At 50.8% G+C, this 25,540-nt stretch overlaps 2 protein-coding genes across 9 annotated transcripts in view; one reads left to right on the forward strand and one right to left on the reverse strand.

Annotated features, from left to right (window-relative positions):
• camk2g1 (calcium/calmodulin-dependent protein kinase (CaM kinase) II gamma 1) overlaps positions 1-14,678 on the forward strand; it is a 31,277-nt gene extending 16,599 nt beyond the window's left edge. For 2 of the 8 annotated variants that reach the window (XM_030339323.1, XM_030339325.1), the window contains 10 exons: positions 3,004-3,044; positions 3,890-3,973; positions 5,844-5,888; positions 6,191-6,236; positions 6,473-6,553; positions 8,257-8,403; positions 9,176-9,251; positions 9,392-9,486; positions 10,493-10,729; positions 11,575-14,678. In XM_030339323.1, the coding sequence (XP_030195183.1) occupies positions 3,004-3,044; positions 3,890-3,973; positions 5,844-5,888; positions 6,191-6,236; positions 6,473-6,553; positions 8,257-8,403; positions 9,176-9,251; positions 9,392-9,486; positions 10,493-10,725 (848 nt within the window). In that variant the 3' untranslated portion in view covers positions 10,726-10,729; positions 11,575-14,678. The remainder of the gene's footprint in view (positions 1-3,003; positions 3,045-3,889; positions 3,974-5,843; positions 5,889-6,190; positions 6,237-6,472; positions 6,554-8,256; positions 8,404-9,175; positions 9,252-9,391; positions 9,487-10,492; positions 10,730-11,574) is intronic. The other 6 variants (XM_030339327.1, XM_030339330.1, XM_030339326.1 and 3 more) reach the window with 4 other exon arrangements.
• Positions 14,679-18,241: 3,563 nt separating this feature from the next.
• The window catches only part of LOC115530644 (neurotrypsin), a 20,410-nt gene continuing 13,111 nt past the window's right edge, over positions 18,242-25,540 (reverse strand). The window contains exons 7-14 of the mRNA XM_030339310.1: positions 24,491-24,669; positions 23,915-24,056; positions 23,310-23,530; positions 21,763-21,904; positions 20,719-21,024; positions 19,823-19,945; positions 19,070-19,335; positions 18,242-18,970 (exon numbers count right to left, since the gene is read on the reverse strand). Of these exons, the coding sequence (XP_030195170.1) occupies positions 18,315-18,970; positions 19,070-19,335; positions 19,823-19,945; positions 20,719-21,024; positions 21,763-21,904; positions 23,310-23,530; positions 23,915-24,056; positions 24,491-24,669 (2,035 nt within the window). The 3' untranslated portion in view covers positions 18,242-18,314. The remainder of the gene's footprint in view (positions 18,971-19,069; positions 19,336-19,822; positions 19,946-20,718; positions 21,025-21,762; positions 21,905-23,309; positions 23,531-23,914; positions 24,057-24,490; positions 24,670-25,540) is intronic.

Genomic DNA, 25,540 nt, shown 5'->3' on the forward strand with positions numbered 1-25,540 from the left:
TGGGGTGGGGTGGGGTGGCCGGGTGGGGGCGTCTGAGGGGTGGAGCCTGAGGATGCGGGAGTGCCACAAGCGATATGCAGGAGATGATAAGATATAGCATGGACCACAAATTGACCCAAAGCAGTGTGCAAGGTTGGAAGAGATACGCAAGCAGAGTGTCTTGGAGAATTCTGGTCTTAAACGCTGCTATTGATGCGGTCTAGCCTCATTTTCTATTCCGTATCGTCACTCTAATATCATTTACGCAACTTAATTGCATTAGGACCAAACAAATTCGGCCGTTGTCCAAAAAATAATGCTGCATCGTCACTTAGCGTGATCGACCGCTTTGGTGGAAGGCTGCATTGATTGGAAAGGATAAAAAAAAGAAAAAAAAAAAGATGTATTACAGAGGTATACTGCTGATGTGTAAACACATAGCATACAATAGCTAATACATACAATAGCTCAGCACTCCAGGTGTATAAATGCCTCCAGAGCTACACAAGGGGAACGGGAGGTCGCTTGATGACAGGCGGCCAACTGCCCATCCTTCCTTTGCTCCTTATGTCGCTTCCTCTCCCCCGCATCTGTTCAACGACTTTTTCTTTATTTAAATGTGGGACCGAAGGGCATTGAAGTCTCCCGGTTAAGTTTGGTAAAGTCATAAAAAAACAAAACAGGCTCCGCTCTCATTCTGCCAGACGGGCGGAACGGGTGGGGGTGGGGGTTGGGGTGGGGGTGGATGGTGAAGGTCGGCGATTCCGCTGGTGGCTCCCCGAGGTTCAGCAGCTGTTAGGATCAGACTTGGTAAAGCAGAACGCGATTCTCTGTCACTTTTTGGGCTTGTCACCCGGAGCAGAGGATCTCCTTCTGCTCTACCGCACACCGAGAGGGTCATCGTCAGAGCAGGAGCTGTATGTCGGACAGGCAGAGTAGGGTACGGAGTGTAGATATCTGCCCCCCCCCCCCCCCGCACCTTGCCGGGCTAGCGAAAGGGGTCGGACCCCTCATTGAGAATGAAGTGAAAGTGGTGGTTTGACTGTGCGAGTGTGAGCCCTGCGTCTCCTGGGGCTGCTCCATTCTGCGGAGGCCCGGGACCCATCGCCAGTTTGTAAGTTCTGTGAATACACCCCCTTCAACGTCGTTCTCCCCCCCCCCCCCCCCCCCCCCCTATTTTATTCTTTAAATCCTCCCCTTGTGATTGGACCCCTGGTACTCCCTCCTTTTAGTTCTTCTAGTTCCCCATTGCCCCCGTCTCTTCTCATTGGTGATGCATGTGATGCTCCGTCTCACCCAATGACGTCGGCTCGACACTGTTGCAACCGTGCATGTGAATGATTTGATTTGTGTGTCGTATTTTATTTATTCATTGATAAGGCCGCCAGATAGGCCTGGCTGGCTGTTTTGTTGCATGGAAATGGCCTGTGTGGTTTAACACTTACGCTGCACCATTAAGCCACCGGATGTTCTCCAACAGCGTTATTGCTGGGCTGAAGGGCGTCATAAACATCCCTGTACATATCCTTATTCTGATGTTTTACACCATCTTGCGCGTCACCCAGGTACACATTTTAGAGAGTTCTCGGCTGCTATGCTTGGCTGCGGTAGTAAGAGTCGTAGCCAAACAACAGGGTAAACACACGTTAGCCAACTCACATTCACACTCACACACACTCACCCTCACAATCTGGTGGCAAAATGGAAGCTCGGAACTCTTGAGGCTGTAATTTGTATCGTTGGTTTGTCCTTTTGGATGTTGCATGGGTGACCGAGACGGAAGATGTTTGTGTACAAACACGGCAGGGCATCAGAAGCATGGCTGGATACCACAAGACCCTATCTGGTTGCGAAAACGCCCATGCACTGTTCCTCTACTCTTATGCATTGCGCTAAGGAGCACACTCATTTAGAAACCCCATGCCCCTTCCTCTTTTTTGTTTGTCAATGCTCCCTCTTGTCTCCCCCCCACAACCCTTTCCCTGCCTGTCTCTTTATTTTGCATTGGAACATGTTTGTGTACAAACACGGCAGAGCATCAGAAGCACGGATAGATGCCACAAGACCCTGTCTGGTTGCGAAAACGCCCATGCACTGTTCCTCTACTCTTATGCATTGCGCTAAGGAGCACACTCATTAAGAAACCCCATGCCCCTTCCTCTATTTTGTTTGTCAATGTTCCCTCTTGTCTCCCCCCCACAACCCTTTCCCTCGCTGTCTCTCTTTTATTTTGCATTGGAAGGTAAGAGATTTCAGGAATCCAATTGTGTGCGCGTGTGCTTGTGTGTGTGTGCGCGTGTGTGTGTGTGATGACATGTAAGTGCATGCATGTGTGCGCGCACTTCCATGCTCGTGGAGTGCGTCTGACCGTCCGTGCATACGTCGAGCAAAGGAGTGCAAATTGCCTACGGGGGGGTATTTGGAGCCCCAGCCTGACGAGAGATGGCGGCGGCCTTTAAAGGAAATCAATGACTTAAATGAACCTGGCTCATCCTCGTCAGCGCTGGCGGCCGGCTCGGCCCGCGCGCCGAGGCTGCCAGACAGGAAATGGATTGAGAAAGTTTACTTAGCTCTCAGCCCACCCACCCCCACCCCCCCCCCTCCCTGCTGCATCCCCTATATCCCCAGATGGCAGTGACTGGATGTGTATAATGGGAATTAGTAACAAATCCTGTTAACCTACGCGGAACACACCCAGTCAGAGATCCATCTAAAGCTGGTTGGGGCACTGGCTATTTGCCAGGCCGTCGCGCACCTCATTTTGAAGTGTAGCTCTTCGTCGGGGAAGGGGAAGGCATGCTTATACTTGTTGGGTTATTGTTTTAAAATGATGGAAAATGATATCAGATTCCGTCTGATTATTTGGGTTGTGCTTTAAGCGACGGCTGGCTGATTTTCTCGAGCCCATTTGAAGCATACTGAAAAAAAGGCAAAAGGCTGGGAATTTCTAGCACGGTCCACAGGGAAATTTATACTCTGTCCCTCTACTGCGCTCTCTCTCTCTTTCTCTCCCTCCTTTTACAGCATGCAAAAGTTTACTCAACAAGAAGTCCGACTCAGCCAAGGTAAGCCTGCCCAATCCCATTACTTTGATTCCTCTGCTCTCTTTCCTTCTCCTCTTGTCTGTCCTCTCGCTCTTGCTCTGTACCTTTCTCTTCGTTCTTAGTTTATCTGAATTACACTTATTTCAAGCACACGAGTGTAATGCAATCTGTGTATTTAAATATATCTATATCCCAGTGTCAGGTTTCGTTTTGGGGTTGAAAAAATAAAGGTTTATCCCTTCCTGTCTTCCCCCAACACACACACACACACACACACACACACACACACACACACACACACACACACACACACACACACACACACACACACACACACACACACACACACACACACACACACACACACACACACACACACACACACACGCCTCCACAGAATGGCCTCTTCTCAGACTTGTTGCAGCTCACGCTCCACTCTCCTCTGGTGGTTCGCCCCCAGGGACCGGGGAGAGTGTGTGTTGTATATCCACACTGTGCCGTTAAGTGGCCCAGTCATGAAGAGTTAGTGGAGCGGTAAAGAGGATGGTCCGGAAGACCATTCTGCTACACTCACCACTTGGCTCCTGCCATTTACTCACTCTGCTCCCAACAGCACCAGGGGGCTCCGGCCAACATAGGCCCAACCTCTAAGACCCACCCACCCACCTTCAACCCCCCCCCCCCCCACACCCACCTTCATCCACCAACCCGTCCTCCACCACCCACCCACCCACCCACCACCCACCACCCACCCTTTTTACATCTTTCCCTAAATGCTGTGCGAATCTAATGCATTTGTGCCTTTTCTACCCTCCCCCCCCCCACACCGCCCTCCTCTCTCTGTGCACACCGCCTCGCACCCCCAGCCCTCGACCAACAACAGTAAGAACAGTATAGTGAGCGCCATCAATGCCCTGAAAGACAGCAACATGGGAACCAACTCCCAGATGGTACAGTAGGCCGCCGCCACCTCCCCCTCTTCTAACCCCATCCTGCTTCTAACACGAGTAGCGCCGTAGAGTCATGGCTGGCCTTTCTTTCTAACCCGCTACACCACCAGCACCCCCCCCCCCCCCCCCCCCGCCTCTTCTGAACCTTCAATGGATTGTTATTTGGCTAACCGCAATGCAACTAACCTACTAGCAACAAACCTACTAGCAACCATGCTGCTTGATAGCACGGCCAATAACCCAAGTAGTGCGAGGGCCTTGATTCCCATTGTGTCCACTTATGAAAATAACGGATACACTCGCAGTATTACGCATAGGATGTTTTCATACTACACCGTCCAATCAATCGTATATCCGTTACTCTAAAGTAATCAAACTCTTAATAACACCATGTAGACCCAACCGATATGCTTGGCTTCTGCCGTTGAGGCCATGCTTCGCGCTCTTAAATCATAATTTAGTACTATGTAGCATGTGACTATTTAAATCAAATCTATAAGTCACGATTGGTTCGGTTTGTTTAATATTAATGAAGCGTTTATGATGAGTTATAGTACATCGTCGTGGTTGACTCGTTAAGGCTTTCCGCCGTGAGGATGCTGTCATGCTCAAGTAGCAGGGAGGTCCCCGGAGACCTACTGATGTATCTTAAGACCCATCTGGAGGAACGGCATCACATCCTGGGGATGGGACTGGGCGGCCGGGGGCAGGGCGAGTGGCTCCGGTGTTTAAATACAGCAGGAAGCAACCGTTTTATATTTTTTATTGTCTCTGACTTTTTGCAAATGTTACGAGATACCAAATCAATGGCCAATGGCTATGGGACGAGTGCTACCTTACAGACCCTCCTCCAACCCCCCCCCCCCCCCCCCCCCCCCCCCCCCCGCCGAAGCTATGACACTAGCACAATACCGCCATCCATTTCCCTGTGACATATTGCTTTTCCTACATCCGTAATCCCTGACCTTAACCACATGAAAACCCCTCCCCATAACCATTTCTAACCTAGTTATGTTGTACCACCCCACACTTCATTCCCCACGTGGCCAATTTCTGTACTTCAAGTACAGGTGTTCCTTGAATAGTTTTTCATCCGATGGGGCTTATTCGCCTAGCGGCCCGTGTCGGATCCATCTTGGTTAGCTGGGTGGGGTGGAACTGAACCACGTTCGGTGGGAGCTAATATGGCCGCGAGGTGACTATATCCCAATGCTCGGAACCCGAGCCTCTGTTGTGAAACGCTGATCTTATTCCGCCCGGCTTCGTCCCGCATGGAGCACAGCTCCACTTGCGTTTGTACATCTCGTGCACATTGTTACCGCTGCGTATCCTCCTCCTCCCCCTGCCCCCGCTGTACGCAACGCTCGCCCATCTGTCCCGGCTGCATCCCGTGTGCCTAATCCCCCTGAGCACTCTCCCCTCCGACACACACGACGCTCCGCTGGCGGCGCACTCTCTCTGTTTTTAAAAGCAGGCTAGGCTAGTAGGGCAGCGTTCCCAATCCAAACTCCTCCACTCTTGACCTCTCCGGCATTCCGACGGCGTGACCTCAGCGTTCCCGTCATCCAGCCGCCTTTACCAGCCTGTCGCGGGCTATTCACGAGCATTGCTGGCATGCGCTGAATTTCCCGGTGGTGACAGTGGTGTGTTTTGTCTAGTCCCGTTTAAGGCTGTGTTCCTCAGCGACCCGAGTTTCCTGGATCGGAAGAGGGGGGGGGAAGGGCGGGTACTCAATATATTTTTTTAAACCCTGACCTCATCGGTGAGGTTCCGTGCAGCTAAGGGGTATCCATAGTTGCTGTTCTCCCCTCCTTCTCCACCCCCACCATGTAGTAACACACATTAACTGGTTTGTCCGTGGCCCCCTCAGGAATCCCAGAGCACCGTGGTCCACAACCCCCCCGACGGTGTCAAGGTGAGGGGAGCCGTTGTTGTTCAGTGTATTGGATATTATTTGAGTTGGCATTATTATTCTTATTATTAGTGGAATTGAAAAAGGTAATCCACCCTGTCACCTGAACCACTCTCTGGACTACTGGGTCAATATGTGCTATTAATTTTGCTATCTCTCATTTGCTGTTTGTTTTTCTTTCTCTCTCTCTCTGTCTGTCTCTCTCTCTCTGTCTCTGTCTTTGTGTCTCTCTCTCTCTTTCTGTCTCTGTCTCTGTCTCTGTCTTTGTGTCTCTCTCTCTGGCCCCCGCCCTCGCTCTCTCTCAGGGATCAACGGAGAGCAATGCAACCAATGACGAGGAGGAGATGAAGGGTACGCTGGGACTTGTAGTCCTTCTCTTCTCCCCCTGCGCCCCTACCCCATCCCCTGACTCTGAGAGTCATATCTTGTGCATACTTGACAGTTGCTAGTAATACGTTGTAGTAGAGACCACCATGTGTGTGGTGAGATACAACATGTGCCTCTCCCACTATTGAATGTGTGGGGTGTGTGTGTGTGTGTCTTGCTGCGTTTGTTTGTGTGTGTGTGTGTGTGTGTGTGTGTTCTAGCGGACAGCTCGGTGCTGAGTCAGAACAGTGCCACAGAGGAGATGCCCCTCCTCCTCTCCTCAACCCAGAGTTCACCTGCCAGTAAGTCTGTCTGCAACCCTGGCAAAGAGTTGTCCTCCTAATTCCCCTCCTTCTCCTTTCTGTGACAATGGACTCCAAATCCAACCCACACTCCACCGTGGAGAGCCAATGTCGTGTGTGTGTGTGTGTGTGTGTGTGTGTGTGTGTGTGTGTGTGTGTGTGTGTGTGTGTGTGTGTGTGTGTGTGTGTGTGTGTGTGTGTGTGTGTGTGTGTGTGTGTGTGTGTGTGTGTGTGTGTGATTCCCTGTGTCCCTGCTGGAAGCACTGCAAGCTGACCACGACACACACATTCCCCTTGGCCAGACTGACTCTCTTGCTCTGTCCTTGTCCTTTTACCTCCTTCGTGACCCTCCCTTCCTCTCCTCCCCTTTCCTCCCCTTTGCATCCTTCCCGGCGCCTCTTATCCTGTTTCCATGGCCCTGGTCCTGCTACACGATGGCAGCCGTCCCTAATCTTAGAACTGATCGTCTTCTGTAAACATTGGACATAGAGAACAGTGTCCACCGGCATGACACAACTAGGTTAAAGAATACCATGGTGACCTTCTACTCAGTGGCTAGTGATTCTGGTTGTTGGGAAAACCAAGCAATGTCGTCGCCCTAATGAGAGAGAGAGAGGGAGACAGTCATTGTTAGTTGACAATCACACACTTGGTAAACCAAGGCCGGGTAAATGTGTCCAATTAAATAAATATGTGTACACCCGCTGTTATAATTGGCCAATTAGGGCCAAGGGGACTTAAAAGCCGGGCCTTTGATTGGGCAAACCCCGTGGGCCTCCGTATTGATCGTTTAATCCTCAGATGTTGATGAGTGAGGAGTCCCAGAACGTTCCTTTATCGTATTCCCTTTTGCCACGGTGACCAACTAGTGCCCGGCGAGCCTTGTGTGTTCTGTGCGTCGTTCACGTCTGCACGACGCCATCGTTAGTTGACCAGCAATGTCATTCACCTCCTCGGGTCGGCCACGGCTCCCTGGCCACGCTGCACCAAAACACTGTCGCCGCGTCCGTGGAGACGAACGGCTCCGTCCTCGAGTCTGTTGCTGGTGGCTTTAATCACTGGCCCTGTCTGATGCACTGCAGCATCTCTGCCCTTCTCCCCCTCCCTCCCTCCCTCCCTCCCTCCCTCCCTCCCTCCCTCCACCCTTCCCTCCCAAAATGTCCCTCCCCCTCTACACTCGGTTCCGAGGAAAACATGTATTTGAGTAGAACAGGTGAACAGGCTGTGAAACGACCCCGATGCATTCCCGTACGCCACACTTGGCCACTCGTGCGCTGCAGCACACATGCTGGCGTGGGCCCACATGCGCTGGTGTTGCCGCAGGCAGAGTCTTGCGTCTGTTGCTTTTTGGCTACATGCCGCTCTGTGTCTCCTACTTTCCCACGTGTGTGACTGTGTGTGACTGGTGGGAAATTAACACCCATACTGACTTGAAATGACTTGCCTGCTGCTTGCTAACCCCATGTTTATTCTCCTTTTGGTTGTTGGTCGTTTTTTCCAGTTATGTTGTCGTCGCCCGCCCCCCTCCCCCGTTGAGTTTGGTGTGCAGAGCTTCCATGTTTCTGTGTCTTGTGTCCTACATGTTTTTGTAGCATAGATGCATGGCTGTGTCTTCATGTGTGGGTGTGATGCATGCATATGTGCGTGTGTGTGTGTGTGTGTGTGTGTGTGTTGCCCATTGACCATGCCACTGTGTGTTCCAGCTGTTCCGCCGAATGACATAAAGCGCATGGCATGGAACAGCACGGGCAACAGCAGCTCCTACCCCGAGTCAGAGCAGGCTCAGTCTGCCCCCGACGCGGCTCCACTAGGGGGCAGCGCCGTCCCAGCTAAGACCAACACGCAGCTGAGTAAGACCACTGTGTGTGTGTGTCTGTGTGTGTGTGTGTCCATCTGTGTGTGTGCGTGCCTTAGCTAGTTCTACTGTCCCTGACTGAGGGTGTGGGTTGGGGGGGGGGGGGGGTGCCGTGCCAACTAGAAGCAACACTCGGCTGTGTGTGTGTGTGTGTGTGTGTGTGTGTGTGTGCCTTAACTAGTTCTACTGTCCCTGACTGAGGTACTGGGTGGGTTGGGGGGGGGGGGGGGTGCATTTTCCAACTTGTTAGAGATGAAAGCGGAGAGGCGCCTTCGGTCTGTTAGGCGGCTGAAGTCATTAGTGGACTGAGAAAGGCCTTCAGAGGACACACCCTTGTCGACATCTATCAGCACATGTGCTCGTCCGCTCATTCGTTCGCTCGCTCCTCATCCCTTCTCGTCTGCGGCGCCCACTCGTGTGCACCCGTGCAGGCGATGGCGCGGCAGACGTCCCTTTCTCTTCTGGCATGCATGCGCACACGCACGCCTCGGCATATACCCGCGCACACACACGCTCACACACTGCAGGATGAGAGAGTGCGACGTGCGGCCAGGGTAGGTCTCGTTCGGAATGAGTAATGAGAGGGTGAGCGGGGGGGGGGGGGGGCGGGGGGAGTGTAGAGGGTAAACCAGGACATCCACATCAACGTGTTTAATTATTCGGCGTTTGTCTCGCGCTCCTCAATGTCCATCTGGGTCTGCCTTGCACTGTTTCAACGTGCCTCTCTCTCTCCCTCTCTCTCTCTCTCTCCCTCTCCCTCCCTCCAGCTCGCAAACAGGAGATAATCAAGATAACAGAGCAGCTGATTGAGGCGGTCAATAATGGCGATTTTGATGCTTACACGTGAGTTACATTCCCAATCACATGCAGCTGGTGGTAATCGGATGTTTTTTTGTTTTGGCGGGTTAGTTACATCTAATCCCTCTTTAAATGTATGTGTTTCTCTCTCTCTCTCACAATCTCCATCTGTCTCACGCTCTCAGGAGGATTTGTGATCCTGGGCTCACCTCTTTTGAACCTGAGGCTCTAGGGAACCTGGTCGAGGGCATGGACTTCCACAAGTTCTACTTTGAGAACTGTGAGTCTTCCTTCTTCTGCACATCACTGTATACACACACACACACACACACAGACACACAGACACACAGACACACAGACACACACACACACACACACACACACACACACCGACACACAGACACACACCCTGAGTCACCCGGCGGCCATCTTGGGTCTAAACCATAGCCGGGAGTTGGAACGGTTCCACTGTCGGTAACCCATTCCTCTGGCACTGCTTTCGATTTTGCTGCTGTATGAGGCGGCGGCTTCTGATTGATTAGAAGATTGTGCTTACTAGACTTTTTGTTTGCTACTAATCAACGCATTGAAATAACACAATATGAGGAAAAATATGTCGTCATTTACTTTAAATGTCTTTCTAAAGGTTTTATTTATGCAGCCTAAATAAACGTCCAGAACTGGGATTAGCGTCCGTCAGTGGAACCGAGAGCCCGCTACGTCATACAGCAGCCCAATGGAAGGCACCAACGGAGGAATCTGTTAGGGAGAGACATTTGTTCCTTATATTAGAACCGATGAGCTAGCATTTGGAGCCAAGATGGCCACCAGGTGACTAAGCCCCGTTTTGAGTGTGGGGTCTGACACTTTTTCCATAAAGGATAACTCAATTAGGTATTATGAAAAAGTAATCCTTCTTGCTCCTTTGCTCTGTTGAAGCGCCACTACCCTACATTGATTAATATTTGACCATCCGTGAAACATAAACCCACACAACCGCATTGCTGTGTCAGAACTTGTGTTTTGGTCAAGAAGTTGTTATCCATAATACTAAAACACGGCACTAATACTAAATCAAACCGACGATACCCGCTCCGTCCGCCTCTACAGACCGTCCATTCCGAGCCAATCTCCCTTTGTGAACCATTGTCGCATTTCGTGTGTGTGTGTGTGTGTGTGTGTGTGTGTGTGTGTGTGTGTGTGTGTGTGTGTGTGTGTGTGTGTGTGTGTGTGTGTGTGTGTGTGTGTGTGTGTGTGTGTGTGTGTGTGTGTGTGTGTTAACGCAGTGCTGAGCAAGAACAGCAAGCCCGTGCACACCACTCTGCTCAACCCCCACGTGCACCTGATCGGCGAGGACGCGGCGTGCATCGCCTACATCCGCCTCACCCAGTTCCTGGACTCCACGGGCCGCCCGCGCTCCAGCCAGTCGGAGGAGACCCGTGTGTGGCACCGCCGCGACGGCAAGTGGCTCAACGTGCACTTCCACTGCTCAGGGGCCCCGGCCGCGCCGCTCCAGTGATCAGGTGAGCGCACACACACACACACACGCGTGCACGTGAACACACACAGGCACGCGAACACGCTCGTACAAACACGTACCCACGCACACACGCACGCATACCAATGAGCCCATACGTACCAACGAGCATGCAAACACTCCCACGCACATAAACATACACAACGTACCCCCTCACATATAGTACCTCCTCACATCTAGTACCTCCTCACATATAGTACCCCCTCACATATAGTACCCCCTCACATATAGTACCCCCTCACATATAGTACCCACTCACATATAGTACCCACTCACATATAGTACCCCCTCACATATAGTACCCCCTCACATATAGTACCCCCTCACATCTAGTACCCCCTCACATATAGTACCCACTCACATATAGTACCCACTCACATATAGTACCCCCTCACATATAGTACCCACTCACATATAGTACCCACTCACATATAGTACCCCCTCACATATAGTACCCCCTCACATATAGTACCCACTCACATATAGTAGCCACCCTCTCTCATATTTTGCCAGTGGACAGGGACTCACTCAATGAGTGTTGGGCGGTCCTTTAAAAATGACCTGATTGTCCAGAAATGATCCGGGAATAATCCCAAAACTAAATTGACTCACAGAGAGGAAGTGGTGGAATGCTCTCACAGCGTATTTCACTCACTAATCTGATGGCCCGGCCATTTGTAACTCATGACACTCAGAAAACAGCTTACAACGTAACACCTACAGCACCTTTTAAAACACCACCACACTACAGAGGTGCGTGTGTGCAGCGTCCAACCAGCTTCTGTCTCTCTCTCTCTCTCTCTCTCTCTCTCTCTCCCCCCTCCCCCACAGTAGTCCAGAGGCTCCAGTCTACTGGAGTGTGCGTTTTTGGGGGGCAGTTTTTTCGGCGAGTGTGTTTAAGGGGCCCGTCCTCTGCGTGGATTGGCTAATGCCTAGGAGCCCGGCCGGGCAAGATTGCATCCCTCTCCACGACACCAACCAATCCCAGTCCCTCCTTTGACCTGCTGGGGGCCGGCCGAACACAGACTCCGCCCCCATGGGATGATGCATGCAACTGGCGCCTGACCGGAGGGCGCACCTTAGCCCTCTGACCCCCCTCCCCCGGCGGCCATCTTTTTTCTGCCCGTGCAAGACGAGACACCCTGGGGGAGACAGCGTTTACAGTTGAACTTGTGACAGTTTATGAGTATGAGTAATGAATATATTGTTAATTATGACTAGCTGTACCAGAAAAATCACCAAAACACAACCAACCAAGCATTTATATTTACTATCTTAAAAAAAAAAAAAAAAAAGGGAGAAGCGGCGAGAGGGGGGGGGGGGAGAGATTGGCGGCAGCGACAGCCGAACTGGGATTTTAACCGTGCACCCGCAGCAGGGGGGGTCTCTAGTGGACCCCAGGGGCAGACGGCGCTGTGCTGGGTACCGGCATTTTGATGTGTATATGACGTAGGGATGCTTTCCTCTAGGTAAGCAGTCCAGCTGGCATGGGGGGGGGGGTGGGGGGGGGTTGTTGTCAGACTGGAACGGAGTCAGCAGGAGAAACTAACCGGAATGAAACGAGCAAGCTTGATATCAACGACATGAAGCACCAAAGTGTAGAACTTTACGCTTTTTCTGTGTACTCATGTGTGTTTTTCCGTGTGCCGTTCGTCGCCGTTCTGTCGAGGGGTGCTGACGTGGGGGTGGGGGTGGGAGGGGCGGGTGGCTGGGTGGGAGATGGACGTGTGTTTTATTGTGTTTTTAGCGTCCCCGTTGCGTTCCTCTTTAAAAACTAGCGTCTGCCTGAACTACTTTTTAAGCAAGCTTTCTGTTCCTTTCCGTTCTTTCGTTTTTTTCCACACGGGGACTTTTATCGTGCAAGTGTTGGAGCGGCCCGGTGCGCCGCGCTGTGAGCGAGGGCGTGCATGTGTTGCGGCGCAAGGAGAGGCTGCGGCGGGTATGGCGTCTGCGATTTGCATGTTTGACCGCGACCGTCTCCTTCACTCTCCCTCGCCCCCCACCCCTTCCCATATCCACCCTAATCCCCGAACTCCTTGCCTTCTCCTCAACCTAACCCCAAACTCCTTGCCCCCATGTCCTCCTCCCCCCAAACCTTTCCTCTTAACCCCCCCACCCCCCACGGCTGTCCCCCTCCTCTGCTTCTGGCTCTCAAGGGAACTGACGTCCTGTTCTGTTATCACTGTGTATATGCAGTGTCTTCTGTATAGATAAATGTAGAGAAAAGTGTAATATATGTACATGCATCCAAGAGACTCTTGTCCTGTGCGTCGGCTGTGGGATTTAGCCGATGGTACCCTGCAATGTCCCCCATCCCCCCCCCCCCTCCTCCCCCATTGTTCGTTAAACAAAAGTAAACAAAACAAACAGCCGCAACTGTTTGTAACACGTGGTCGATCGGGAGCTTTCTGATGCGCTCCAACGCTCTCTTCCTCGGTAAACCGGACTTGAGATTCCGGCAATTTACGATTGATTTAAAGTACTTGGGGGTACTTTCCCAGACTTAACTTCACCCAGAGTCCCTTACGGACGTCTGCACTTAGGCCGCACAAACATAAACGCACGCACATATATACAGACAAACACACACACGCGCACAAGTTGCCACGTCTTGTCCCATGGCCACTTCACTGTGTTCGGAGGATGTGATCATTTGACTTTTAAAGGGAAAACTGGTGTACCCACGTGCTGTTTGACCAGCCGAGTGGAAACCTCTGTCGTTGCTTCCCCAGCCCCCCTCCCCAAAAATATATTGTATTTTATGAGTCGTTCACAAAAGGCACACACACACACGTGCATACCTGTCTATACCAAACGCACGTGGGGAGGGGAACTGTTGCCTATCCGCACCAGAGCTCGGTGGTGTGTGCGCGACAGCGAGGTCGTTCTGTGCTAATCCAACGTGTCCGTTCCTCCGTCCGTCGTGAGTCTCGACCAGCCCCCCCTCCCATCGGTCCTCTGATGTCCCCCGACCCTGTTGCTCTCGTAGTGCTTCGTTGGTCTGTAGCTCCTCTTGTCGTTTTCACTCGTTGCTGGATTGTCGTTTTCTCTGTTCCGTTTCTCTGTCTTTTGTTTTCGTCGTCGTCGTCGCCGTTGAACTTGTCTCTTTTGCAGTTTTTTGTAATATAACGCTCTGCCAAGCTAGAGTTCTGCACTCTCCCTCAGACCGATACACACACACACACACCTACACACAAAAACCCGCACCCACAACCGCACACAAACACACACACAAACCTGCACTTAAGCACCCGCACAAAATAAAAGGGAGTTTGGATCGAGGTTAACAATTATGATCAGAGATGAATTAAGGCTCAGTTAAATGTTTCTGTTGTCGACCCCGGGAGTTTTTTGAGAATTCTGCCTGCTCAGTAGAGGGAGAGGGAGAGTGCAAGAACGAGGAAGGGAGAGAGAGAGAGAGGGGTGCTGGTTTCAAAACCCGGCACCACCAGACCGGGAGACCTAGTTATATGCATGTTTCAGTTAAGCATTTCCGCCATGTTCCTGCCTTATTAAAAAGGACAGGGGATGGCGTTTCTAATATATAACGATATTTGCATCTTTGAAACGAGAGCCGCCTCCATCCAGAATGTTGAAATAATAGGTGACATGAAAAATAAAAAAATAAAATACGTTTAAAAAATCTATATATCAACTAAAGGATTGAGGAGCCGTAGCTTGGTTTGAGGCCCTTGATGTTAGTATTTTTTCCCTGCGTTGTAATGATATACTATTGGGCTGCGCTTCCGTCCCCAGCCGCCTCCATGTGGATGCTGGTGTTTTTTTGCATGATCATGTTGTACACTGAAATACAACCATGAATTGACAACTATCAAGTGTTTGTCTGAGTGTTAGTTGGTCTTCATCATAGCTTTGTTATTCTTCAAAAACTTGGATCTTGAAAGTATTTAATAAAAATACTATTTCAGCACTGGGCTGTTCTCTCGTTTTGTGGTTTGTTCTCTTCTTGGTCTTTGGTTGTTGTTGTTTTTTGGGGTTCTGACAAAGATGACGAATTCGGACAAGGGGCAAATGTTGAAAAGTGTGTATGATTAATGTGAATGCAAATAATTATTTATTGGTGTTCTTAATATTCCCAGTTGAAATGTTAATACCTGGACGTTTACAATTACCTGCACAATTATTCCTCAAGCAAGTGGCAAAATGGTGCACCCTTCCCCCCCCCCCCCCCCCCCCCGTCAATAATAATCGATAATCAACTACATTGACACATTTGCACAATTCCTCTACGCTAGTATATAAAAACGGTGCCCTTATAATAGGTCCTGCGACTCCTGCTCATTGAACTTTATCTGATCCTGGGTCTCTGTTGCCTCGCGGCTCTGACGGTGCAGTGCCTCCTGTTTCAGCTGCATCAGCCCGCAGCAGGGTTGAATAATGCTTTATCCTTATTTAAGGCTCCGTTGTGGTCTCATTTAGAAGATTATTTTAAGGTTGTGTGTGTCACAGAAGTAGGTCAGATCCCCTGGTTATTTTTGCTGCGTGATTAATGAGACCGCCTCAGTAAAACATGCACCCACCCACGCACGCACACACCCAATAGATTTCGAAAGACGTTGGACTGAAGGAAGTTTCTGATGTCACATTTGATCTCTATTTGTGTGTAATGTCTTGCCTCATGCAATGAGCCGGACGTGACTATCAGAGTGGAACCTTCATCTTCATCATCTTCTGCTGTCCCTTCCTCTGTGCTGATGAGCACTGTCAGCACAGAGTCCAAGAGGTTATTCGCACCCGAGTCCCACCAAGCTGACCCAAGAGAGCCATTGAGATGCCCTGGAACTGAGCTCTTCTGCTGCCTTCACACATCTAGGAGCTCAGCCTGGGTTCCCTTCACCCTCCCTGGCCTGGTACCAGATGGTTATGCGTGAGTGTGTGTGTGTGTGTGGCCAAGCACACAACCTTCGTTGCTGAAGGCCATGGGAAAAAATTGGGGGAATGCAGAATGCTGGCAAGACACGAAAACGAATGGAAATGCTATTCACAACGTTTGTCATCCCAAGCTTGTAGATAATAGACCATGCTTAGGCTTACTTAATGTAACGAATTAAAGTGGTATGACTAAATGTTTTTTAAATTAAAAAAAAGCATTCTCATTGGAAAATCTTTGAGCCAATTAGCTGATGTAGGTCGTACAGAAACACAACGCAGCAGGGGCTGGAAGGGACAGACAGATACTTAAGAGTTGAGGGCAGGAATGACATACAGTAGACCTTATGAAATCAGACTGTCGTTATAACGTATTTTCGTCGTTTGGCCTCACGCTGTGATAGGCCTACTGCAGAGTAGGTTTTCGTGTTAAGTTAAATGCAGCTCTGTGTAATTGACTTGCTTTCTTTGTGCCTTTATATCGCACTGATGCCATTACACTGGTGTCGAACACATTGTTCACAATGAACAATTGTTAATCACGTTAAACAGCGGTTTACATATCCCAGGAAAGAGCTGCACATGTGGGAATTGTAAGGCGGTTCAGACAAAAGCCTTGATTTAACGGGCTCTTGGGCGACTAAGCAGATTTATGCTTCATTTTCTCGGGAAAACAATAATATGCTTTGTATGCATATTTTTTTCAAAACCCGCATATTGTCATTGTGGGACATTTTGTCCAATGCACTGCGGACCTTCATGCAGTAGCCTACTCTAATAATTATCGGAGACAAAATGTTCGACTTGGTTTGGGTGGCGATTACCCAGTTGAGATCATAACATTCACATTGGAGTCCGCTGAATAAACTCAACGCGCTGCGACTGCAACATTGAAATCGGTCGAAGCCTAATCGTGACACAGGGTTAACTTCGGTTCTCATTTAATACGATTTGAAAACCAATTTGAATAGTTATCAGCTGGAAACGCTGAATGCAAGGCAGCACACGTGTGGAGGGAATCGCTGACATCAAAGCAACAGCCAGACAGCTTCCATCGAGCTTTGCATTTCACCATAATTTAATAATGATTCGGCACGTCACAACGCGGTACAATGAATGAATGCAATACAGATCCAGAAGGCATACTTCACAGCACTTTATAACAACAGACATATTTACAGCAGGAGCTTAAGTTCATAAAACACAAATTGGTCTCAAAGAGGATGAGCGAATGGCTTAGTTTATGTACAAGATTATAAAAAAACAGGCATTAGACCTAGAGGTCAGACTGACGGAGGCTACAAGATGCTGAACAACGCGATGATGCACAATTTTCTTGGGGCACACATGTCCATCCGAATAACCAAAGTATAAAAAAATGAACAATTAGAGCCATATTACCCACGCTACGACCCTGTAAAAATAGAATATTTCTGCCATCTACTGGTGAGATCACGCACCTGTCCAGAAAACAGAAATGACAACAGAACAGACACCGATTCACTTTAACAGTTCTATTCAAGGCAAGAATGGATGCATTACACTCATTGTCTACACTACCAACCAGATGATCTACCTACCTACCTACCTACCTACCTATCTACCTGTCTACCTATCTATCTATGCATCTTATACTACTCTACCTAAAACCCATGTAGTAGAACCTAAGGACGAAAAAACCCAAACCTAATCCCATGGCCTTCAACAGCTAATAGCCTTGGTATGCGGAAATCGCTGAAGACCTTGTGAAGAGGAGCGATGAACACTGGCACAGAAAAAAAATTATATTAGGACAGCCTGAGAAGGAAAACAACTGTTAAATATTCTATTTTTACTGGTTTTCCCGGTGTGGCTTACTCACCACCCACAACCTTTTCACTCGAGCGCCTTATGAGAGAGGCAAAGACTTTTGGACTCTGTGTAATCTAAGATACATCCGCGATATACAATGAATGTTAGCTTGTTCTATTTCGTTGTTTTTTTTAAGGCTAAATGCAAACCTACAGTCGTCCGTACTGCAAGTGTTATTTATTTGCTTTTCTGTTTTGGAAAATCCCTCTTAAAATATATTGTTGTATTTGATCAATTCATTAGCGATGCAGATAAAGCATGCTGACATTTTATATCTCAGTCAAGCCTGAATCAGTGATTATTGTACTTTTTTTTTTAAAAGCCCTTTTAGTTCACTGACCCATAATGCATTCATTTCCCACTAGTCTCCTCGCATCCCGGCTTAAAGGTAATGGAGACTGATGAAGATGAATTCAGAACTCACTGTCCCTCCCCCTGTTGCTCTGCTGTTCTCCTCCTCTACCGTTTTGTACTGTAGAAACCTCTTTTATCTTAAGTCTTCTCTATCTCCCTACCCCTCTCTCTCTCTCTCTCTCTCTACCTCTCTCTCTCTCTCTCTCACCCCCTCTCTCTCTCTCTCTCTCTCTCTCTCTCTCTCTCTCTCTCTCTCTCTCTCTCTCTCTCTCTCTCTCTCTCTCTCTCTCTCTCTCTCTCTCTCTCTCTCTCTCTCTCTCTCTCTCTCTCTCTCCCCCCCCCTCTCTCTCTCTCTCTCTCTCTCTCTCTCTCTCTCTCTCTCTCTCTCTCTCTCTCTCTCTCTCTCTCTCTCTCTCTCTCTCTCTCTCTCTCTCTCTCTCTCTCTCTCTCTCTCTCTCTCTCCCTCTCTCCACCTCTCAGAGCTGGTTGTCCGTGCGTGGTTCGGCATGGAGGCGAGGGTGCGCACTGCTCTTAGCGTTGCCACGGCGATCGGGGTACTGCGCGTGGGCGTGCATGTGTTTGGGCTTGCCGGCCTCGCTCTCTGTGTCCACGCCTCCTTCGTCAGCGGCGTGGTGCCGTCGGCGGGGGTGCTTGGGCAGGCCCAGGCCGTGCGCGTGCTTCAAGAGTTTCGAATCGTCCTTCCCGTGGATGACGTCATCGTGAGAGCGGGCGTGGGCGTGCGCGCTGGGCGCCACAGTCGCGTCGGCGAGGTCTTCCGGCGTGCTCGCCGCGCTGGCCGTGACCACGCCCGACCGGCGAGCGGCCAGGTGGGCGTCGACCGCCTCCTCCACCCAGCCCCGGAACCGGTTGACGCGGGTGTATAGCGCCGGTGACGAGGCGCCCCCGCCGCAGCCGTAACCGCCGGCGACCAGTCCGGTGAGCACCCAGCGGCCGCCCCCGTCCTGGCACACCAGCCCGCCGCCGGTGCCGCCGGGACAACCGTCGCCGCGGAGACGGCTGGTGTCCGGGGGGCTGCCGGCGCACAGGGTGCCGTGGCTGGAGAAGCTGTCGCCGTAGTGCTTCTTGCATTGCCATGGCGACATGAGGGGCACCCAGGACGCGACCACGGAGTCTGGGGAGGGAGGACGGACGTTTGAGCGGGTGACCGATGGCGACCATGGCTCTCTCTGTGTGTGTGTGTGGGAGCTGCTCAACAATGGGTCAGACTAACCTTCACCATCCCAGCCGGTCGTAACCGTGGTGATGCAAGACGCCGGCGGCGACGGGATGGCTCTGTCTGGGGTGGGCAGGCACGCTGCGTTCGTGTTGGGGTCAAAGGTCAGACAGTGGCCTTTGCTGCTGGGCAGCCTGACCAGCGCCAGGTCGTGACCCCCGCTCTGACCCTTGTACTTCTTGTGGATGACCACGCGCTCCGGGGACAGGGTCTGCAGCGACGCACCGACGCGGACGACATACGTGGACGGGTTACTGCCGTACCTGATGAGATTGGAGAGAGGAGAGAGGAGAGAGGAGAGAGGAGAAGAGAGAGGGGAGAGAAGAGAAAAGAGAGGGGAGAGGAGAGAGGGGAGAGGAGAGAGGAGAGGGGAGGAGAGAGGAGAGGAGAGAGGGGAGGAGAGAGGGGAGGAGAGGGGAGAGGAGAGGAGAGAGGAGAGAGGAGAAGAGAGAGGGGAGAGAAGAGAAAAGAGAGGGGAGAGGAGAGAGGAGAGGGGAGGAGAGAGGAGAGGAGAGAGGGGAGGAGAGAGGGGAGGAGAGGGGAGAGGAGAGGAGTGAGGACGTGAAGACACGTTCATGCATAACGACGATTGAACACCAGAGGAGACGAGGGAAGGAAAAAATCCGGTGCCAAAGACAAGATAAGAAAAGAGAGGAGAAGAGAGGAGCGAGGAAATGAAAAAGAGAAGGGAAGGCACGACCAGAGATGAGATGAGAGGGAGAAGGGAAGCAAGGGCATTGGGGGAGCTACCTCGTGAAGCAGTATGCGGAGGTGAGAGCCCAGCAGGGGTTGATCAGGGTCCCGCTGCAGAGAGGAGCTCCATCCCTGCCCTGGGCCTGAAGCCACACGGACACCTGCCAGGGCCAGGAACTCCTGGGTGGGGGAGAAGAGGAACATGGCATAGCATATTCTATCAAACTGAGCATTAATACGATGCAAGAATCTATGGGCGGCAGTAGCTCAGCAGGTGTGTTGGAGTGGGTTTTGCTGGTAAACGCAAGGTTGCTAGTTCAATCCCCGGCTCCTCCTAGCTGAATGTCGAGGTGTCCCAGAGCAAGGCATCTAACCCTAACTGCTCCCGATAAGCTGGCTGTCGCCTTGCATGGCGGTCGCCGCCGTCGGTGTGTGAGTGGGTGATAGTTATTGCAAAGTGCTTTGGGAGTAGCCTCGTCCTACCAGACTCTCGTACTTCATTTAATTTGCACAGAGAGTCTGGACCCACTCAATTGACTAACGTCAACTCACTTGAAGGCGGGTGTCTGTTGAAGTTTAAAATTATTGCATCTGCCCAGTGCCACGTTTGTGCCAACGTTTGGCCGGGAATCACGTTGCGGGCAGGCTGTAAACAAACCAAACACTGTGCGTGAAGATGACCATAAACGAGAGCTGACTTTATCGCCATTGTTGTCAGCCACTCGCTCTGTTCGCTGATTGGACGCACAAATTTTGGACGGAGAAAACCCAGGAATATACCCCAAACCCAGACGTAGTTCTGAAGGTTAATGAAAATCGAGCCGAAGTACTTGGCGTGCCGTGCCAGGCTACTTTGGGAGGCCACCGATTACAAAAAAGCGCTATGATACAATTCCAGTCTATTTAGTCCAAGAAATAAAATGACGTTAAACAAATCAAACCCTTTGCCTCACCCAAGGGGCACGTCCTCTTCTCCCTTCGTGTTGCCTCGGGTCTCTGTGAGCTTCCTCAGCCCGCAGGACACATCCTGGGGCCTGGCCTTCTCCGTCGTCGACGGCGACGCCGCCGGGGACAGAGAGGTGGGGGGCGGGCTGACGTCGCAGGCCACGCCCGCGTCCTCCCGCCTCCTGCAGCTCTGCGGGCCCTGGCCCAGAGAGGGACACTCGCCCAGGAACTCCTCCTTCCCCGTGCACCGCACCCTGTCCAGGTGGATGGGCCCCTTCCCCTGGCCGAAGCCCCCCCGCGCCACAGCCCCACCGCTGGGGGAGGGAGGAGGAAGGAGGGGGATCAGGGAGAGGAGGAGAGGAGAGAAGACCGGGATGAGGGAGAGGGAGGAGAGGAGAGAGGACCGGGATGAGGGAGAGAGGAGAGGGAGGAGAGGAGAGAGGACCGGATGAGGGAGAGAGGAGAGGAGAGGGAGGAGAGGAGAGAGGACCGGGATGAGGGAGAGAGGAGAGGGAGGAGAGGAGAGAGGACCGGGATGAGGGAGAGAGGAGAGGGAGGAGAGGAGAGAGGACCGGGATGAGGGAGAGAGGAGAGGGAGGAGAGAGGGAGGAGAGGAGAGAGGACCGGGATGAGGGAGAGAGGAGAGGGAGGAGAGGAGAGAGGACCGGGATGAGGGAGAGGAGAGAGAGAGAGAGGGAGGAGAGAGGACCGGGAGAGGAGGATTGGGGTGAGAGAGGAGAGGAGAGAAGGTAAAAGAGAGGAGAGAAGGTGACAGAGGAGAGAGGGAGGAGAGAAGGTGATAGAGGAGAGAGGGAGGACAGAAGGTGACAGAGGAGAGAGGGAGGGAATGGAGAAAGGAGAGCCGGGAACGGGGTATGAGAGAGCAGAGAGGGTGAGCAAAGACAAAATGTGCAAAAATGTGAATATTAATACAGCGTCGTCGTGACTTCATTCTTCTCTTACTTACACCCACGCACGCAGAAAACAAACCCCCACACACATGCAAAAACAAACACGCACAAGCACGCACGCACACACACACACACACACACCTGTGCCCCAGCTGCCTGCACACCACCGCAGCGTTGAGGTCGTTCCAGCCGGAGTCGCAGATACTGCCCCAGTCGCCATGGAGATACACCTCCACCCTCCCCTGCTTCCGCCCGCTGCCTCCCACCAAGCGCACCAGGGGACCTGGAGAGAGAGAGCGGCCAGACATGAAGGCTCCTCCACCGGTGGATGTGAGTGTGTGGTTCAAGAGCCCACTGAGAAAGGTGATAAGTAACAGAAGTAGGGCCTACTCTGTCTCTCCAAACACTCATTCCTGTTCTCAACAGATTCCTTCACAGAAGCATTCGAAATATGAACGTCTACCGGTTGTCTTTGTTGAAACACCGGACTGTCAACATGTCGAGTTTTAAATCTGCAGACCGAGGCTCGTTCACACGAGAGACGTGCGATGCAGACTAAAATGTGCAAAATGGGTGTCATGTTGACTACTTTATTTTTGCATGAAATTGTGGCAGGAGGCCACTAGGTGGCGCACAAGTATCAACGTCTAAAGGTCGCACGACCACGTGCTTCTTGTCATTCCTAAATGTATAGACAGCTCGCGCCACGCACGTGCAGTGAATGTGTGAACAGCTTGGCGACGCTGCTATTCCAACATACTACACATCTGCCTCCTCGATCCTCCAACTGTCGTCCCAAAGAGCTAGTCATCTCTCAGTTGTCGATTATCATTCGATTCATTTATTGAATCTATTTATAACTATATCTATATTGAGTTGAAATTGGTCCCAATTGTGCTGTGGTGCGATTTCATCAGGTATGACAGAGCAGATTCTGCATGCTGTACATTGCTCCGGAGGTGTTTGTTGCTCCCAAGGTGTTTATTTTCACCAATAGTGGGATGATTTCATCACGCCTCATGAGTTCGGAGCTAAAAATACAATCAATGTAAACATATGGTTGTTGTTACTCCTCATGTAGGCCTACGTGATGCTTCCATCGGATTAGTTTAGCTCTTACCACACTTCTGTTGAATACTTGGTCCTGATTGTTCAATGATGTTCAAAGGTTGTGCATTATTTTTCAATGATAGTGCTCTCCCTTTTAACTGTCACAAATCAACTATCAACCAGATGTTTCCCTGACAGTTGAAAATAACAATGTGCGCAAAGAGCCACAGAAGGATCTTCTTATTTCAGCTGATAATGTCCATGAAAAACTAGTAAAGTTATGGTTAAAGTAACTCATATTTAATGGTTGGAAAACTTGAAGATTGTAATGAATCTTAAAGATTAATTTGAACAGATAGTGTCTGTAAGGTCACTATCTATCACCAAATGAGGTAACACAATGGGGATTGAGCCTATGGCTCACTGATTAAATTATGAATGAAAGGAACTGGGTGGTTCTCTGTTTCGTTCTATGGGAAACATAACCGCTTATCGCCAAAGAGAGCAAAACATAAACCTTGAGATTAACACTTTAACTGTGATTCAAAAGGAATTAACCAGCCATAATTGGAAAATCATGTGCTATCATGTTTTTTCTCCTAACATAACATGTGACCACTGCAATCTGGGCTTGTTACCTGTAGAGGGTGCGATCACCGGCACCTCATTGGTCTCCTGGCTGGCCCCGCCCCTGCAGCGCACGCCCACGTCCTCGCCGTGGGAACAGTCGGTCCGCCCCCAGATACCACGGCGACAGTCCAGCAGGGAGGCCTCCGAGCCGTCACAGCTGACATCGTCCAATAGGATGAGGCCCGTGCCCTCGCCAAACGCTCCGTCCTCCACGACCTCTGCGTGACCCCTGCGAGGGAGGAGGGGGAGGAGGAGGAGGAGGAGGAAGAAAAGGATGAGTCAAACTTACACTATGCACTAGCACTATGATACTTGCATTGGAAGCTGTTCTCGGTTTGTCTAACACTGTATCGGTCCCTATCAAATAAAAGAAATGAATAAATAAATAAACGTCGGAAGCGGCTAATAATCCTCGGAGTCTAAAGTGTTTTCAAGATTATGTCACAGTAAGGCAAAAGGTGCATGTGTGGAGTAATTATGTCAAAGATATGAACTTCTACAGCGTTTACCATTGAAATCCAGCGCCGGGTCAATGAATGCCCTAACCCTTACCCTGCATACAACCATAACATCATTCCACCAGAACAACACCCTCCGGAGCTGTGTGTGTTACCTGTATCCCAGCTCCCGGCAGACCACCTGGGCGTGCCGCTCAGACCATTGGTCGTCACACACCGTCCCCCAGTCCCCGTTGTGGAAGACCTCCACGCGGCCCTCCCACGGGCTGTCTCCCCCCACCAGACGCACCACACCGTCTGGAGCACACACACCCACGCACGCATACATAAGGATGCTCTTCTGTAAGGTGTGTGAGTGTTCTGGTTTTGCGATTGTGTGTGTCTGTCCATGTGTACGAGCATGTGTGTGTGTGTGTGTGTGTGTGTGTGTGTGTGTGTGTGTGTGTGTGTGTGTGTGTGTGTGTGTGTGTGTGCGTGTGTGTATAAAGGTCTGTGTGTGGGTGTATAAGGTTGTGTGTGTTTGTGAACATGTGTGTCTGTGTATGTATACATGTGTGTAAGGGTGTGTGTGTGTGTGTATAAGTGTGTGTGTATATTTGTGTATAAGTGTGTGTGTGTGTGTGTGTGTGTGTGTGTGTGTGTGTGTGTGTGTGTGTGTGTGTGACCATGTGTGTCTGTGTGTGTGTCTGTGTGTGTGTGTGTGTGTGTGTATGTGTGTGTGTGTGCCGTACCTGAATAGGGGCTGCAGGAGACACCGGCGTCCTCCATGTGGTCACAGTTGTGTTGCTCCCAGTCACCATGGCGACACTGGCCCAGGAAGAGCTCGTTCCCGGTGCACCTCACCGCGTCCAGCATGATGGGGCCGGAGCCCTGGCCATAGTGGGCCCACGACCAGGCCTTCGCCACGCCCCTGGAGCACACACACAGAAACACACACACACACACACACACACACACACACACATAACATTCACACGCACGCACGCACGCACGCGCGCACACACACACACGCACACACACAGAAACACACACACACACACACACACATAACATTCACACGCACGCGCGCACACACACACGCACATGCGCACACGCACGCACACACACACATAACATTCACACACAAACACACACACCCACATACACATAACATGCATACACAAACAAACACACATACCATTCACACACAAGCACACATACCAATCAGACACAGACACACACACACACATACCATTCACACACAAACACACACATACCGTACACATACACACACACACAGACATAACATGCACACACAAACACACACACATACCACACACACAAACACACACAAACACACACACATACCATACACACACACACACATACAAATCAAACAAAAAGACACACACACATACAAATCACACACACAAACACACACATACCATACACACACACACACACACACACACACACATAAAATAAAATAAATGAACACCCATTAGGTGCGGACAGGAACAGGAAATTGTTAGCTATTTCTGTAACATTAAATTGTGTTCTTATTTTCCCGCACCAATTTCTGGTTAGTGTATTTGCGCAATGCATGTGTTTCCTGCACGTTAATGTCCATGAGTATTTTATTCCAGACAAACTGATGCAAAGAAAATGGTACATGGCTGCAGCCTGCAGATGAAAAAGGACAAAAAGTGAAGCCTGTGGCAGTGTAAATCTTTTGCTCGGTTAATCATTGACATTAGAATATTTAGTTTAGATTAACAAAACGCGCCAGTTCAACTGCTGAA

This window comes from Gadus morhua, chromosome 18, assembly GCF_902167405.1.
Source record: "Gadus morhua chromosome 18, gadMor3.0, whole genome shotgun sequence".
NCBI lineage: Eukaryota > Metazoa > Chordata > Actinopteri > Gadiformes > Gadidae > Gadus > Gadus morhua.